Source organism: Felis catus, chromosome E2, assembly GCF_018350175.1.
Source record: "Felis catus isolate Fca126 chromosome E2, F.catus_Fca126_mat1.0, whole genome shotgun sequence".
Taxonomy (NCBI): Eukaryota; Metazoa; Chordata; class Mammalia; order Carnivora; family Felidae; genus Felis; species Felis catus.
The window spans coordinates 16071881-16087474 of record NC_058382.1 but is presented as its reverse complement, the minus strand read 5'-3'; the positions used below and the strand labels follow the sequence as shown (position 1 = coordinate 16087474).

The window sequence follows — 15594 nt, the reverse complement described above, 5'->3', positions numbered from 1 at the left end:
TGGAGGTTCCTCAAAAATGTAAAAATAGAACTACCCTACGATCCAGCAATTGCATTACTAGGTATTTATTCAAAGGATACAAAAATGCTTATTCAAAGGGGCATATACACCCCAATGTTTATAGCAGCACTATCAAAAATAGCTAAACTATGGAAAGAGCCCAAATGTCCATCGACTATGAATGGATAAAGAAGATGTATATATATAGAATGGAATACCACTCAGTCATCAAAAAGAATGAAATCTTGCCATTTGCAATAATGTGGATGGAACTAGAGTGTATTATGCTAAGCGAAATAAGTCAGTCAGAGAAAGACAAATATCAGATGATTTCACTCATGTGGAATTTAAGAAACACAATAGATGAACATAGGGGAAGGAAGGAAAAATAAGATAAAAACAGAGAAGAGGGCAAACCATAAGAGACTCTTAAATAGAGAACAAACTGAGGGTTGCTGGAGGGGATGTTGGTGGGAGGATGGGCTAAATGGGTGATGGGCATTAAGGAGGGCACTTTTTGGGATGAGCCCTGGGTGTTATATGCTAGTGATGAGTCACTGGGTTCTGTTCCTGAAACCAACTACACTATATGTTAACTAACTGGAATTTAAATAAATAAATATCAGTCCAGTGTCTTCCCATCTCTCTCAACAACTCTTGTGACCCTCCTTCAGGAGCAGAAGGCAAAATCTTACCCAGGCCCACCTACCTCCATGAACTGTAACACAGCACAGAAACTCAATATAATTTAACATAATACAAAGTCAGGAAGGGATGCCCACCATGAAATATTAAATCAATAAAGTTGCAGTGATGGGGATGGGGGAGGAGTCATACAAGACTCTAGGGATGGGCTGCAAGTGGGTCCTGAGAAATTCCACATTCTGGCAGAGGTAGGAGGTGGGCAATCAGGCTTTGAAGAGAAAGGTAAGCCAAAATTCTATCAGTGCAAACACACACAATTAAGATCACACGAGGTCAAGTGAGGTGGGTTAAGAATGACAAAAAGCAGAGGAAGCAACTGAAAATGTGAAGGGGTTTCTCCATAAGCCATTAGGAGAGTAAATGCACCTCCAGGAAGTGTTTATAGCAGTATTTCTTCAATTAACAGGGCAAAGGTTGGGGCAGCAAGGAGCAGGCACTTCCCCTGGATCATCAATGTGAACCTGGCAGCCAGTCACTCTGAATGCTACCATTTTCCCTATGACAAATCAAAGCCACAGAGAGGTTCATTGGTAGCTTCAAGGTCAGACAGGTAATAAAGGCTGGATATGTGATCTGAATGAGGCTGTTGGCCTCCCAGGACTGTGCCCAATGCTCAATGAGTAAAAATCAACCTCGCATAGTGATAAGTACAATCAAAATATCTCTCCAAATCCATCAAGTTATTCTTTTTGGTTAGTATTTGCTTTGTGAGCTAGACAAGGCAGAAGAAAAAGGAGAAAATGAAAACTCAGTAAACACATTTCTAAACTGATGCATGGTCAAAGAAGAAAATGCAATATTCCCAAGGAAAAAATTTCATTTGGCATAGGGACCTAAGCCTATATGAGGACTCTCACCCAAAGTCATGAAATAAATCCTACCAAAATAAGAGATCCACTGAGTAATATTTTAAAGGAAGGTAGTAGGAAGGTCAATTTGGGAAGGTAGTGCTATTACCTATTATTAAAAGAGTCAAACCAGGGGTTTTTGTTTTTGTTTTTTAAACAAAACAAAAATCTCTAAACCTCCTTAACTAGCTGTTCCTTTTACAAAAACCACTCTATATATCTCTTCCCAAAACATAAGATTTTAAAGAAATTGGGGAATTATTACTAAAATATAAAAATCAGTAACTTATTTTCCCTTAAAACAAACAAACAAAATTCCAGAGTAACTTGCTGTGCCTTTCACAGCAATTTCTCAAAATAAATGTTATGAAGCCTAGGACAATCAAAACTAAAAGTTGGGTTTAAAAAAATTTTTTTGACATTTATTTATTATTGAGAGACAGAGAGAGACAGAGCACGAGCAGGGGAAGGGCCGAGAGATGGGGAGACGGGGAGACACAGAATCGGAAGCAGGCTCCAGGCTTTGAGCTGTGAGCACAGAGCTGGACGCGGGGCTTGAACTCACAAAACCCCGAGATCATGACCTGAGTCAAAGTTGGACGCTTAACCGAAGGAGCCACCCTGGCGCCCCAAAACTAAGAGTTGGTTTTAACATAAAATCCCCCAAGCCGCTGTAACTGGCTGTCCTTATCACAGACATTCCACTAAATAATAGAGCTAACGAGAATGGAATTTTTTTAAAGGTTGGGCGCTATAGTATCAATACATTCTAAACCAGTAATTTGTTTAATAAACTTGAACCCACTAGCCAACTGTTCCTGAAGGGCGTCCTGCAAAAAACACCTGCCGAAAAATAAAAGGATGTTTTACCCGGGTGGACTGAAAAATGCTCGCTTTTACCTTTAATATCAAGACCCTGCCAGTCGGTGGTCGGGAAACCACGTGGAGCAGTCCCTGCGACGGCGCCCAAATCCGGTTGGAGCAGGGAGAGCTGAAGGTTTACCTCTGGGATTTGGAACCCTAGCGACTGCTGAAATCCCAGGCACGCACTACGCACCCGGAGGACTTCAGGGTGGCTGCGTCCCTCGTCGGGCGGTCTCTTGCCGGGACAACGCAAAAATGTGGAACAACGCTCAGCGCCATCTGCCAGTACGGCTTCTTCCGGCCCCGCGCTCGCCTGTGCCTTCGCGTGGGGATGGGCTTTCGGAAACGGTGGTCAAAGGGAAACCCGATTAAATGTTAATAACTGTACTCGGTTTCAAGGCAACACCGAAGAAGGGAAGAATGAAGGTATCTCAAACATAAGAGTCCTTAGCCAATGGATGTGCAAGGGAAGAGGGGTTCTCCTCTTCTTGACAAATAAAAAGCGTTTGCGGACGCCCACCTACAAACAATAACAAAAGTTTCTTGCGGGACCCTGGGCAGGAACGCTTGCCCTGGGCGCAGCATCTCGGCTTGCAATCATGTTTCGCGCTTTTGGCTTCATCTTCTCGGAGATTTGCACTCGGCGCAGGAGACCCTCTGGCCTTGTTACGACCCGTAAACTCCGAGACTCGACTTGGTACACGGCAGGTCTCTTTACCAATGGACTAATAAATCATAAATAATAAAGGAAATGGACAGAGAAGATATTAATGAATAAAATCACACTATTGCGGTGAAGGGCCCCTTCTCTGCAAAAACCAAATCCAGGGGCAAGTTGCAGGTTTCTAACCAGCAATCAGAGTACAGAGGGCGCAGGTAGCAGGGCTTTGCATTTGATTCAAATAACTTGCCAGTAAAGTCCCAGGGTTTGCAGCCATTTTAATGTTCTCCAGTTTGCCTCAGTTCTGGGCGCAGCGCTTCGCTTATAGGAAGCCATGACCAACGGGTTTAATTTCAGCAAACTCCTCTTATGTAGGTATCTGGAACTCTCTTTGGAGGGAACAGTTTAAAATTTCCATTTCAAAGGGTCTGTGGCCTTCTTGCGTTTGTTTGTTTCCTCCCCTGGGACCCGCGAGCCAGTCGACTCCAATCTCCACCCACAGAATTCAGAGCCCTATTCTGCTCCGCGACTGTTTTCCAAATAGAGGGAACAGTATTATGCAGACTGGCTCTCTGGTTCTGATCTGAGCATTTGCGTTCAAGCCCAGACACTGCCATGCACGTGGACTGTGGTTTTGAGGGACAGGAGGACGGAAACAGACCATGATTGACAGACCAGCGCTCCTAAGGCTGGACCTTCCAACAACAAAGGCGCTAAGGGGAGGCCTGCGAAGCCGGGCCAATCAGGCTGTGAGTGACCGGTGGGGGCAGGTCCTCGCAACAGCAAAAGGTCCCTGGGAGGGAATCCATCGCACCAAGGGACGCTGAAGCGTTGCTTTGGGAACCAAGGGCCTTTCAGGTCTTGATTAGATCCTTTCTCCCAGAATTTTTCTGTTACTGGCTCATCTCCCTATGAGTTCCCAGTGTGCCGATTTCCGCAGTGGAGTTTTCTCTAGTCTCGGGACTATTTCCTAAATCACTGCGCTAATCTCACTCGCCTGCCTCTGATTACCGCAAGTATTTGTCGCGTGCTGGCTCTTGTCCCAGCTAGATTGGCTGTTTCGCTCGCTTCTCAGAGGGCATTTGGGATTTTGGAAGAGGGGGCAGGTCCGGGGAACCTGTTGTGGGGGAGGAGGGGAGGAGGGGGGACGGGCTTCTCCACACCTTTGCCCACGCAGGATCCCCAGGCTGTGACAGAAGAATCATTGTCTTTTCCGGAAGGTTTTAAATATGAGATACCTGGGGAGAGGGCAGAATTGGAGCCTGGTAGGAGCTGGGGAGGAGGGAGCATGGAAGGGTGGGAGATGCGCCAACTAAGGCGGTGTCTTTATTCCGCTATCTTTATTTTACACCATACCTTTGCCTAGTCAGGTTTCCCAGTCTGTACTAGGCACACCTCTCTGTTCTACGGGGATCTGAGGGGGATATTAGTCCCCAGTCTCTCCTCTCTTGACTGGATTGGAATTGATCCCAGAGGTTTCAATCTCAATGTACACATCTTGGGTGGAAGGGGTGGCGTCTTTGAACTTTTAAAATATTCAGTTTTTGCTGTTATATTTATCACTCTCTTCCTTTATGGATTCTGAATTTCGCTTCTTACATGCAAAGGTATTTTCATCCTTCGTTTAAAAAAAAAAAAACAACAACACCTTTAGGGGCGCCTGGGTGGCTCATGGTCATGAGCCCCTCCCCGTTCATGAGTTCTAGCCCCCTGTCGGTCTCTGTGCTGACAGCTCAGAGCCTGGAGCCTGCTTCAGATTCTGTATCTCCCTCTCTCTCAAAAATAAATAAACATTAAATAAAAAAATTTTTTAAACCCTTTATTTTCTTCTAATTATGTTAGCGTTCTGATTCTTAAATTTCTTTTGGAGTTGATTTTGGGGTACCATGTGAAGTAGAGATGAAATTGGGTGTCATCCTTGAGCAGGGGCCATGCTAATCTCTGTCATTCCAATTTTATGAGACCAGGGCTCTAACTCCTGAGCTATGCAGCCTGTCATTCCAATTTTAGTTATGTGCTGCTGAAGTGAGCACAGTGTGAGGTAGAGACATAGCTGGGTTTTTTTCCCAGATAAACAACTGTCCACACACCATTTACAGAACAGCCATTCTTTCCAGCTCTCTTTATGTTTGTGTTCCTATCCCAATACCACTCTGAAGCTTTATGGAATATTTGGCTCCTGATAGGGCAAGTCTTTCCATTAATGTAATTACCTTCCAAAACTTTTCTGGCTCTTCTGGCCCATTTTGTCTTCCAACTGAGAACTGGTATGAGCTAGTGAATTCTATTTTTAAAAATTGATGCTGGCATTCTGATTGTGATGGCCTAGAATTTAAAGATTACCTTAGAAAGAACTGACATTTTAACACTAAACCCACCTATCTAGAATTGTGATATCTCTTTCCCTATATTCAGGTCTTTTATGTCCTTCAGTAAAATTTTATACTTTTATTTATACAGATCTACCATTATTCTTTTTAGACTTCTCTCAGGCTTTATTCCAAGACTTATTTTTAGACCTGTCTAAGGTCTTATTTGTATGATAGTTTATATTGTGATTATATACTGCATTTTCTAAGTGATTGTTACTAGTGTGTACATTTTTAGGAGTTGAACTTATTTATATTGAGTATAAAACATGTAGAAATAGGTAGTTTTGGGGGTGGCCTGGGTGGCTCAGGCGGTTGAGCGCCTGACTCTTGATTTTGGCTCAGGTCATGATCCCAGGGTTGTGGGACTGAGCTCTATGTCAGGCTCTGTGTTCAGTGTGAGGCCTGCTTAAGATTCTCTCTCTCTCTCTCTCTCTCTCTCTCTCTCTCCCTCCCTCTGCCCCTCTCCCCTGCTCCCACACTCTCACTCTCTAAAATAAATAAAGGAATTAAATAAATAAATAAATAAATAAATAAATAAATAAATAAATAAAAGAAACACGTAGTTTTGCTTTGCTTAAATAAATTACACATACTGTTTTGTACTTGTTTTAGTTAGTTAACATTATTTCTTGGGAATTTTTCCATCTCAGTACATACAAGTATTTCAGTTTTTTTTTTAAACTGGTTAGTTTGGGGGCGCCTGGGTGGTTCAGTTGGTTAAGCATCCGACTTGGTCTCAGGTCATGATCTTGCAGTTTGTGAATTTGAGCCCGTGTGGGGCTCTGTGCTCACAGCTCAGGAGCCTGGAGCCTGCTTCAGATTCTGTCTCCCCCCTCTATCTGCCCCTCCCCCACCTGCACGCGCTTTCTCTCTCTCATAAACATTAAAAAATTTGTTTTAAACTGCTTAGTTTCACAGTAAAGATGAGCCATGGTTATTTAGCCATTCCCTACTGGTGGATATTTAAATTATTTTCAGTGTTTTGATTTCACTGCAACACTGTAATGAGTATTTTTAAAGTGTTACCTTTTTTCATTTATGTGATGTGACTTTTGCTTTAGGTTGGAATTGCTCACCAAAGAGTCTGTGCATTTTGACTTTTCATAGGCACTGTGAGACTGTCTGGTCAAATATTCTTTCCCAGAAGCCACCTATTAGGGTGTCTGTTTCTACCACAGCTGCCAACATGACCACTCAGGACCATTTGTGGCCCCTTGGACTAGTGGACTCCCATTGGTCTGTAGCTGGGGACAGAGGTGGGGGGCGGGGGATGAAGAATAGGCTTCTGTGTTTTCCTCCCCTTGTGTTGGCTGCTCTTTCCTTCTGGAATTTCTCTAAGATGAGAACATAGTAGACCTTCAGAATCCTCCATGCCCTTCATTTGTTGCTTCATAGCTGTCAATTGCACTGAATCCAGAAAAATTCCTCAGATCTATCTTCCTGTTCAACATATGCATTTAAACTGTATTCATTTTGGGGAGCCTGGGTGCCTCAGTCTGTTAAGCAGCTTACTTCAGCTCAGGTCACGATCTAGGCTCAGGTCATGATCTCGCAGTCCATGGGTTCGTGGTCCATGGGTTCAAATCCCTCATGGGGCTCTGTGTTGACAGCTCAGAGACTGGAGCCTGCTTCAGATTCTGTGTCTCCCTCTCTCTCTGCCCTTCCCCCGCTTGCATTCTGTCTCTCTCTCAAAAATAAATAAACATTAAAAAAATTTTTTTAAATAAACTGTATTCATTCTTCCATCCAGCCCATTTATTACGCTTTTAATTTCAACAAGTTCATTTTTATTTTCCAAGTTATTTTAAAGTAGTAACTTCTCATATTTCACTGATCAGAGTAATTAGACTCATTCTAATATTCTGCCCTGTTTTCTTTATTAGCCATCTGCCTTGGTTCTGTAAGTGCTTAACTTTTTAACTACAATCTACCATAGAAGACGCAAAAATAGTATAGAGACCTTCTGTGTGTTAACATCTTCCCCTAAATATTAACATCTTATAGAATCTCGGTATAATTATCAAAACCAAAAAATTAACATTGTACAACAATAAGTAGCTTTTTCCTATTAGGGTATTTATGTTTAACATATTTGTATGCTTAATATTTAAACTCACTGCTCCCTTCATATTCAAGAAATCCTATTTATTTTGCTTTCTTGTTCTTTTATTCCTGACTTTTGTTCCACTCATTTTAGTTTCTTCCCATATAGTGATACAGAATTTTAATCCCTTTTCCTTATTTTAATATTATTCCTTGCTTCCTATTTGTCTGATATTATTGCTACACTTGAAACTATTTTGTTAACACTTTCTTGTGATACCATTTTAAAACGTCTTTTTATTTTTAGCGTGTATGAATCTGTTTGGCTGTCTCTTATAAACACCATGTAGCTGGAAATTTCTTTTCCAATGTTAGAGTCTTTCTCTTTTCATCCAATAATTCAACATTCTTCTAAGGAATCAAAAGTAATAGTTTTTTTTTAAAGCAATGTTAAGCTATTACTACACAGCAGGCTCATGTACAGATTTTACATGGATTGTAAAAAAAAAAAGGACTATGCCATTCCATGCTAAAATATATATATAGGGGCACCTGGCCGGCTCAGTCAGAAGGGTGTGTGACTCCTGATCTCGGGGTCATAAGTTTGAGCCCCATGTTGGGTGTAGAGATCACTTAAATAAATAAATAAACAAACATATATTATATATATATGAGAGAGAGAACATATATGTTCTATATATATATATACATATATATATATATATATATAGAGAGAGAGAGAGAGAGAGATACAATTACTCCTATTATTTAAATGGATAAAATAAGACCAGGAAAGGCATTAGAAGAATTTGCCTCATGTAACACAACAAATGGAAAGAATGGATTTGTACCCACAAAGACTGGCTTCTGAGTCCACAAGCTTGGTCACCATGATATACTGCTACATTTTTAATTTTTTTTTAAAGTTTATTTATTTGAGACAGAGAGAGCACGCGTGCAAGCAGGAGGAGCAGCAGAGAGAGAGGAGAGGGAATCCCAAGCAGGCTCAGCACTGTCAGCGCAGAGTCTGATGTGGGGCTTGAACTCATGAACCATTGAGATCATGACCTGAGCTGAAATAAAGAGTCAGCTACTTAAATGACTGAGCCACCCAGGTGCCCCTATACTGCTACTTTTATACTCTTTTTAAAATTGGGGCGCCTGGGTGGCGCAGTCGGTTAAGCGTCCGACTTCAGCCAGGTCACGATCTCGCGGTCCGTGAGTTCGAGCCCCGCGTCAGGCTCTGGGCTGATGGCTCAGAGCCTGGAGCCTGTTTCCAATTCTGTGTCTCCCTCTCTCTCTGCCTCTCCCCCGTTCATGCTCTGTCTCTCTCTGTCCCAAAAATGAATAAACGTTGAAAAAAAATTTTTTTTAAAGTTGTAGCACATTAAAATAAAAACAAATAAAAAATTGTGGCACATTCACACCATGGAATACTACTCAACAATAAAAAGGAACAAACCACTGGTACATGCAACAACTTGGATGATTTCAAGGCTATTAGGCTGAGAAAAAAGGGGGGGAAAGCCACTCATGAGAGGTTACATATGTATGCCTCCATTTATATAGCATTCTTGACATTTTAAAAATTATTAAAATGGTAAACATATTAATATAAGTTGCCACAGCTTAAGGATGTGGGAAGGGGTGGCATGGCTATAAAGTGGTAACATGAGGTAACCTTGTGGTGATGAAACAGTTTTGTGTATTGTGGTGGTGGCTACATGAAACTTACACACGACAAAACCATATAGAATGGTTACATACAGAAATAACTGCATATAAAACTGGTGAAATCTTTTTTTGATATTGTACTATAGTTACGCAAAATACATACCATTGAGGGTAACTGAGTGCCGAGTACATGGGACCTCCTTCTACGATTATAAAGAAAATTATTACCATTGAACTTATAAAATTATTTGAATTAAATGATAATCAAAATAAAACATAAGAAACAAGATGAGGTAAAACTTATAGGAAATTTATAGTCACAAATAAACACATTAGAAAAGAAGAAATGGGGAAAATCAATGAAATGCACCTCAATTCCTTAAATTACATTAAATTAAACCCAAAGATGAAAAAGAAAATTATAAATGATTAAATAAAATAGAATACAGTCACATAATAGAGCCTATCAAGAGAGCAAGCTCTTTCCACCATCTTGGAACTTGTGGAGGCCTGCTGGGAACAGGACTCCTGAAACGACAAATATGTCTGGAAGGCTGTGGTCCAAAGCCATTTTTGCTGGCTATAAGCGGGGTCTCCGGGACCAGAGAGAGCACACAGCTCTTCTTAAAATTGAAGGTGTTTATTACGCTCGAGATGAAACTGAATTCTTTCTAGGCAAGAGATGTGCTTATGTGTACAAAGCAAAGAACAACACAGTGACTCCTGGTGGCAAACCAAATAAAACCAGAGTAATCTGGGGAAAAGTAACTCGTGCTCATGGAAACAGTGGCATGGTTTGCACCAAATTCCGAAGCAACCTTCCTGCTAAAGCCATTGGCCACGGAATCCTTGTGATGCTGTACCCCTCAAGGATTTAAACTAACTGAAAAGTAAATAAATAAAGGTGTAGATTTGTTCTCTTGTAAAACAAACAAACAAACAAACAAGTCATTCCTTCAAAAGACTTCAAAAGTGGTTTATTAACCACTGCAAAAACTAATCAAGTGGAAAAGACAAGGCACAAATAACCAAGAGCAGGAGTAGAATGCACAATATAATACAGATTTCAGAAAGAGTAAGACTATACCTATTGATCTAAGGGATGTACAAGATAGGCTATTGCTTGAGCAAAGAAAGTTAGAGAACCAATGCAGAGCTTGGTGCCATTTATTTATTTAAGTAATCCCTACACCCAATGTGGGGCTCAAACTCATGACCCCCGAGATCAAGAGTCCAGTGCTCTGACTAAGCCAGCCAGGTGCCCCTAGCTTGGTGCCATTTAAAAACTTGAACAAGGACAAATCAAATCTAACGTGTAATGTTGATATGAGCAAGGAAAAAGGTATGAAAAGATAAATAAGCTTTGTTGAAGTTATAGATAGGTCTGAAAGAATTGAAGTGGGGCATAATATTTATTTATATGTCTTTTCATTGTTGTTTACTAGTTGTGAAAATATATTACTGCTGTAATTTTGGTAGAGGAACATAATAAAAGACATATTAAAAATATGTACATTCGAGGAAACGAAAAGTTCAATTTTGGATAGCTCCTATTCAAATTTTCAAGTAGAAGTAGAAACAAAGCCAGAGCTGAAATTCCAGATACTTCTGTCTTTTTAAAGTCTTCAGGTGTTTTTCTTCCTTATAATATAACTGCTGATTTTTTCAAACATTTATAACGATGCAATTTAATGTATTATCATTTTTCCTGTAGAAATTACCATAATTCCCAAATATCATGTTCAAGAAAATCTCTCTCACAGGATCTGGCTGGACAGAAAGTTATAGAGGAAGGAAAGACTTATGACACCTTTGGTGAGGGACATTTCCTTTTGCAGAGCAGGACCAGTCTCTCGGACAAACCAGGGCCTGGTATTAGAGCCCTGGAAAAACCTCTAATGCCAGATACTTAGCTAGCTACCTACAGCAATCTCCTAAACTTTATCCTGCTATTTATGCATTTTAGTCAAGTAAATCCTTCCCAGTTGTGTTTATTTCTCACAAATGTTAGTGGCCATTAGGAGGAAAATGGTTTTCTTCATCAAATTAATTTTTTTTATTTTTTTAAACTTTTTTTTAACGTTTATTTATTTTTGACACAGAGAGAGACAGAGCATGAATGGTGGAGGGTCAGAGAGAGGGAGACACAGAATTGAAACAGGCTCCAGGCTCTCCGCTGTCAGCACAGAGCCCGATGTGGGGCTCGAACTCACAGACCGCGAGATCATGACCTGAGCTGAAGTTGGCCGCTTAACCGACTGAGCCACCCAGGCGCCCCTCAAATTAATTTTTTTCATGTTTATTTATTTTTGAGAGAGAGAGAGAGAGAGAGAGTATGTGTGTGAGCAGGGGAGGGGAAGAGAGAGAGGAAGACACAGAATCCGAAGCAGCTCCAGGCTCTGAGCTATCAGCACACAGCCCGACGCAGGGCTAGAACTCATGAACCGTGAGATCATGACCTGAGCCAAAGTCAGACACTTAGCCCACTGAGCCACCCAGGCGCCCCTTCAAATTAATTTGTGACATGCTGCAATATACAAGTGGAACTCTGAGGCTTACTGCTATTTCTGGACTCTATTCTACTGCATTGACCTGTTTGTCTATCCTTAGACAGCCACTACAGTCTTTCTTGCCTTATCATAGTCTTCTAGCTAGTCTTGAAATCAGATGCCGTAAGTCATCCAGTTTGCCTTTTCTCAATGCTTATTTTTAACTGTTCTAGGTCTTTGGGTTTCTATACTGTAGCTCCCCACTTATCCGCGGTTTCCCTTTCCCAGGTTTCAGTTACTCTGTTACAGTCAACCACAGTCCAAAAATGTTAAATGTAAAATTCCAGAAGTAAACAATTCATGTTTTAACTTGTGTGCCATTCTGGGTCGTGTGATGAAATCTCCTGTTATTCCGCTCCACCCCACCCAGGATGTGTCCCTTTGTCCAGTGTATCCACACTTTCTATACTACCTGCCTGTTAGTCACTTAGCTGTCTAGGTTATCAGATCAATTTTTGTGGTATCACAGTGCTTGTACTCAAGTAACCCTTATTTGAATTAATGGCCCCAAAGCACAAGAGTAGTGATGCTGGCAATTTGACAATGTCAAAGAGAAGCTGTAAACTACTTCCTTTAAGGGAAAAGGTGCAAGTTCTTGGCTTCATAAGGAAAGAAAAAAAATCAGATTCTGCACTAGCTGCAGCTTCAGGCATTCACTGTGGGTCTTGGAACATATCCCTTACAGATAAGGGAAGGGGAACTAATGTACACATCTTAGAATAGATTTACCAATGAAAATTTAAAAAGCATGCTGGTATTTTGACTGGAATGGCATCACATCTACAGATAAATTTGGGGAAGTTTGATGAAAGATACTGAGTTTTCCGGCCATAGCCATAGCATCTCCATTTATTTAGATCTTGTCTTACTTCTTTGAGCAATGTTTTGTACTTTTCTACATAAAGGTCTCTCATATCTTTTATTACACTTATTCAACGAAGTATCTTATGTTCTTCAATAAACTGTATTTTGCTTTTTGTTTCATTTACACTTGTATATTGCTCATGTAAAGGTATACATTTATGGTCAATTGATTTTTGATAACAGTGCCAAACCACCTCAGTGGAGATGAAAGTCTTTTAACAAAAAGTACTGGAACTGAGTATCTATGTGAGGGGGGAAAATGAACCTCAACCTGTACTTTATCCCATACACAAATATCAATTCTAAATGAATCACACACCTAAAGTTAAAAGTTAAGACTATCAAGCATCTGGAAGAAAACAGGGTTTTCTATATAATCTTTAATCACTGAGCTCTGTTTAGTTCTGCACTAAAGAACATAATCTGTATGATGTTAGTATGTTGACAGTTACTGAATGTTTTATGGCTCAACATGTGGTCTGAGTGTTTCCTGTACAATTGAAAAGCAAGTATATTCTGTGGTACAGAGTACAGAGTATCATTAAATCAGTTGGTTTAATAGTGTTGTTTAATCTGGATTTTAATCCACCCAGAAAGTCCTCAGTATCATTGTAGGCTCTAATTTCTCTTTATCCCTGCAGTCTCTTTATCTGTACTCCCTTCATGCACCCATATCCATTCCCATCCCCATCCCATGCACCGCACCCAGGTATGGAAAGTCATATAGCAATCTGGTCATCTAAAAAAGGGCTTATTCTATCAGAAACTCAGTTCAGTACTTCCTTGCCTCCGCCACTCTTAGTCCCATAGGAAACTATTACTTTTATCTTGTCAAGGTTTTTCTTGCTGTTGCGGAAAGGCCTTTCGTACCCCTCTACATTCTAATTGCAATGAAAGTTGAAATTCTGTGTTTAATAATCTCTTTCCCACCTCCCACTTCACCCTCGTACTAACATACATGGCAATGATTGCATTCATTGGCTGTTTTAAAGACTTCAAGTGAGGGGCGCCTGGGTGGCGCAGTCGGTTAAGCGTCCGACTTCAGCCAGGTCACGATCTCGCGGTCCGGGAGTTCGAGCCCCACGTCGGGCTCTGGGCTGATGGCTCAGAGCCTGGAGCCTGTTTCCGATTCTGTGTCTCCCTCTCTCTCTGCCCCTCCCCTGTTCATGCTCTGTCTCTCTCTGTCCTAAAAATAAATAAACGTTGACAAAAAAAAAATTAAAAAAAATAAATAAACAAAGACTTCAAGTGAGAAGTAGACAGGGTATAAATGGATGAATGCTGTGGTTTTGCAGCAAGTAGGATAACTCTTTATTTATAAAATAATCCCATTCTGTCAAATACTGCTAAGAAAAAACAAGAAGAGTGCATCTAGAAGGCATTGGGGCTTGATAGTGCATTTTCACTTGAAGTGCTTTAGTTATTTGAACTCTAGAAATTCCATGTCAGTTATCTTGTATTGCATTCCAAGAATTCCTTGCTCTCCCAATCCATTTGGTTCCTGAGTTTCTGATACTAAGGGATACCATGTTATCTAAATCAATTTGATTTTCAAGTTTCAGAAAGCAAGTAGGAAGTTTGGATAATGGTTTATCAGAGACATTTTATTCCTAAATCCAGATTATGACAGATACTTGTTTTCTTTCAATAGATTACTAGATTTTATTTACTAATTTATAACACTGCACATTTTAATTACCAATTCTGGGCATATTGTCTATTTATGTTCTTGTGGCAAGTTTTAACACTAGGATTATAAGTTCAGAAAAACAGATAACTTGCTATCTCAGTCTGTGTCCTAAAAGAGTTCCTAAAACATTTCATAGATTTCATCTATTAAATACATCTAATTTGGTGTCTTCCTTAGTAATAGCTATGTGACATTTAATTTTGGTCTAATTTTAAAATGTTCCTTTTGGGCTGCCTGGGTGGCTCAGTTGGTTAAGCATCAGACTTCGGTTCAGGTCATGATCTCGCGGTTCATGGGTTCGAGCCCCACATCAGGCTCTGTACTGACGGCTCGGCACCTGGAACCTGCTTGGGATTGTGTGTCTCCCTCTCTCTCTGCCCCTCCCCTGCTCATGGTCTGTCTCTGTCGCTCAAAAATAAATAAACGTTAAAAAAAATTTTTTTTAAAGTTCCTTTTGGAGGAGAATCTATTAAGATTTTATACGTTTTCTGTAGTCAATTCTGATGTCAATTCAATTTCTTTATAAAAGTCACATACTTCGTCTAGATTTTCAGATATGGTATAAAAATATCTATAGTACTTTTAAGTTTTTTAATTGAGATTAAAACTCATATGCTATTATATTCACCCTTTTAAAGTATATTGTTCAGTGGTTTTAGTGTATACACAAAGCTGTGCAACCCACTGTAATCTCAGAACGTTGTCATTATCCGAAAATATATAGTCCTTTCAAAATTAAATATGTAGTCATTCCAGTCTCTAATTCACACTGCTGTTCATTTATCATCCTTACTTCCCCACACAAATGACTAAAGTATGTCTACCTTTTTTCTGTCAAATAATCAGAGCTTTGGTTTCAGATCTTTTCTTTCTTTCTTCCATTTATTTTTGCATAACTAACAATGCCTTTCTCTACCCACGTTTTAGACTTATTTTTGCTTGTTTAAGCTCCTTGGGTTCTATATTGAATTTATTAATGATGTCTCTATAAGAGATATACGTGCATATTGGTTTATAAAACTTCCAATACAACCTGCCATTCACAGGTTTTTCATTCGTGTTCTCATTTTCATTCACATTAAAAAAATTTTTTTTCAACGTTTATTTATTTTTGGGACAGAGAGAGACAGAGCATGAACGGGGGAGGGGCAGAGAGAGAGGGAGACACAGAATCGGAAACAGGCTCCAGGCTCTGAGCCATCAGCCCAGAGCCCGACGCGGGGCTGGAACTCACGGACCGCGAGATGGTGACCCGGGCCGAAGTCGGCCGCTTAACCGACTGCGCCACCCAGGCACCCCTTCATTCACATTTAAATAATACATA

General features: G+C 40.4%; 2 protein-coding genes and 1 pseudogene across 2 annotated transcripts in view; 1 reads left to right on the top strand and 2 right to left on the bottom strand.

Annotated features, from left to right (window-relative positions):
• The window catches only part of LOC101097690 (zinc finger protein 383), an 84068-nt gene that overhangs the window by 44041 nt on the left and 24433 nt on the right, over positions 1–15594 (bottom strand). The window lies entirely within an intron of this gene.
• On the bottom strand, positions 4970–5059 carry LOC123382460 (annotated as a pseudogene).
• On the top strand, positions 9663–10083 carry LOC101083128 (60S ribosomal protein L35a-like). Its single transcript, XM_045045522.1, has one exon. The coding sequence runs from the start codon at positions 9710–9712 to the stop codon at positions 10043–10045; it is 336 nt and encodes a 111-aa protein (XP_044901457.1). The 5' UTR covers positions 9663–9709; the 3' UTR covers positions 10046–10083.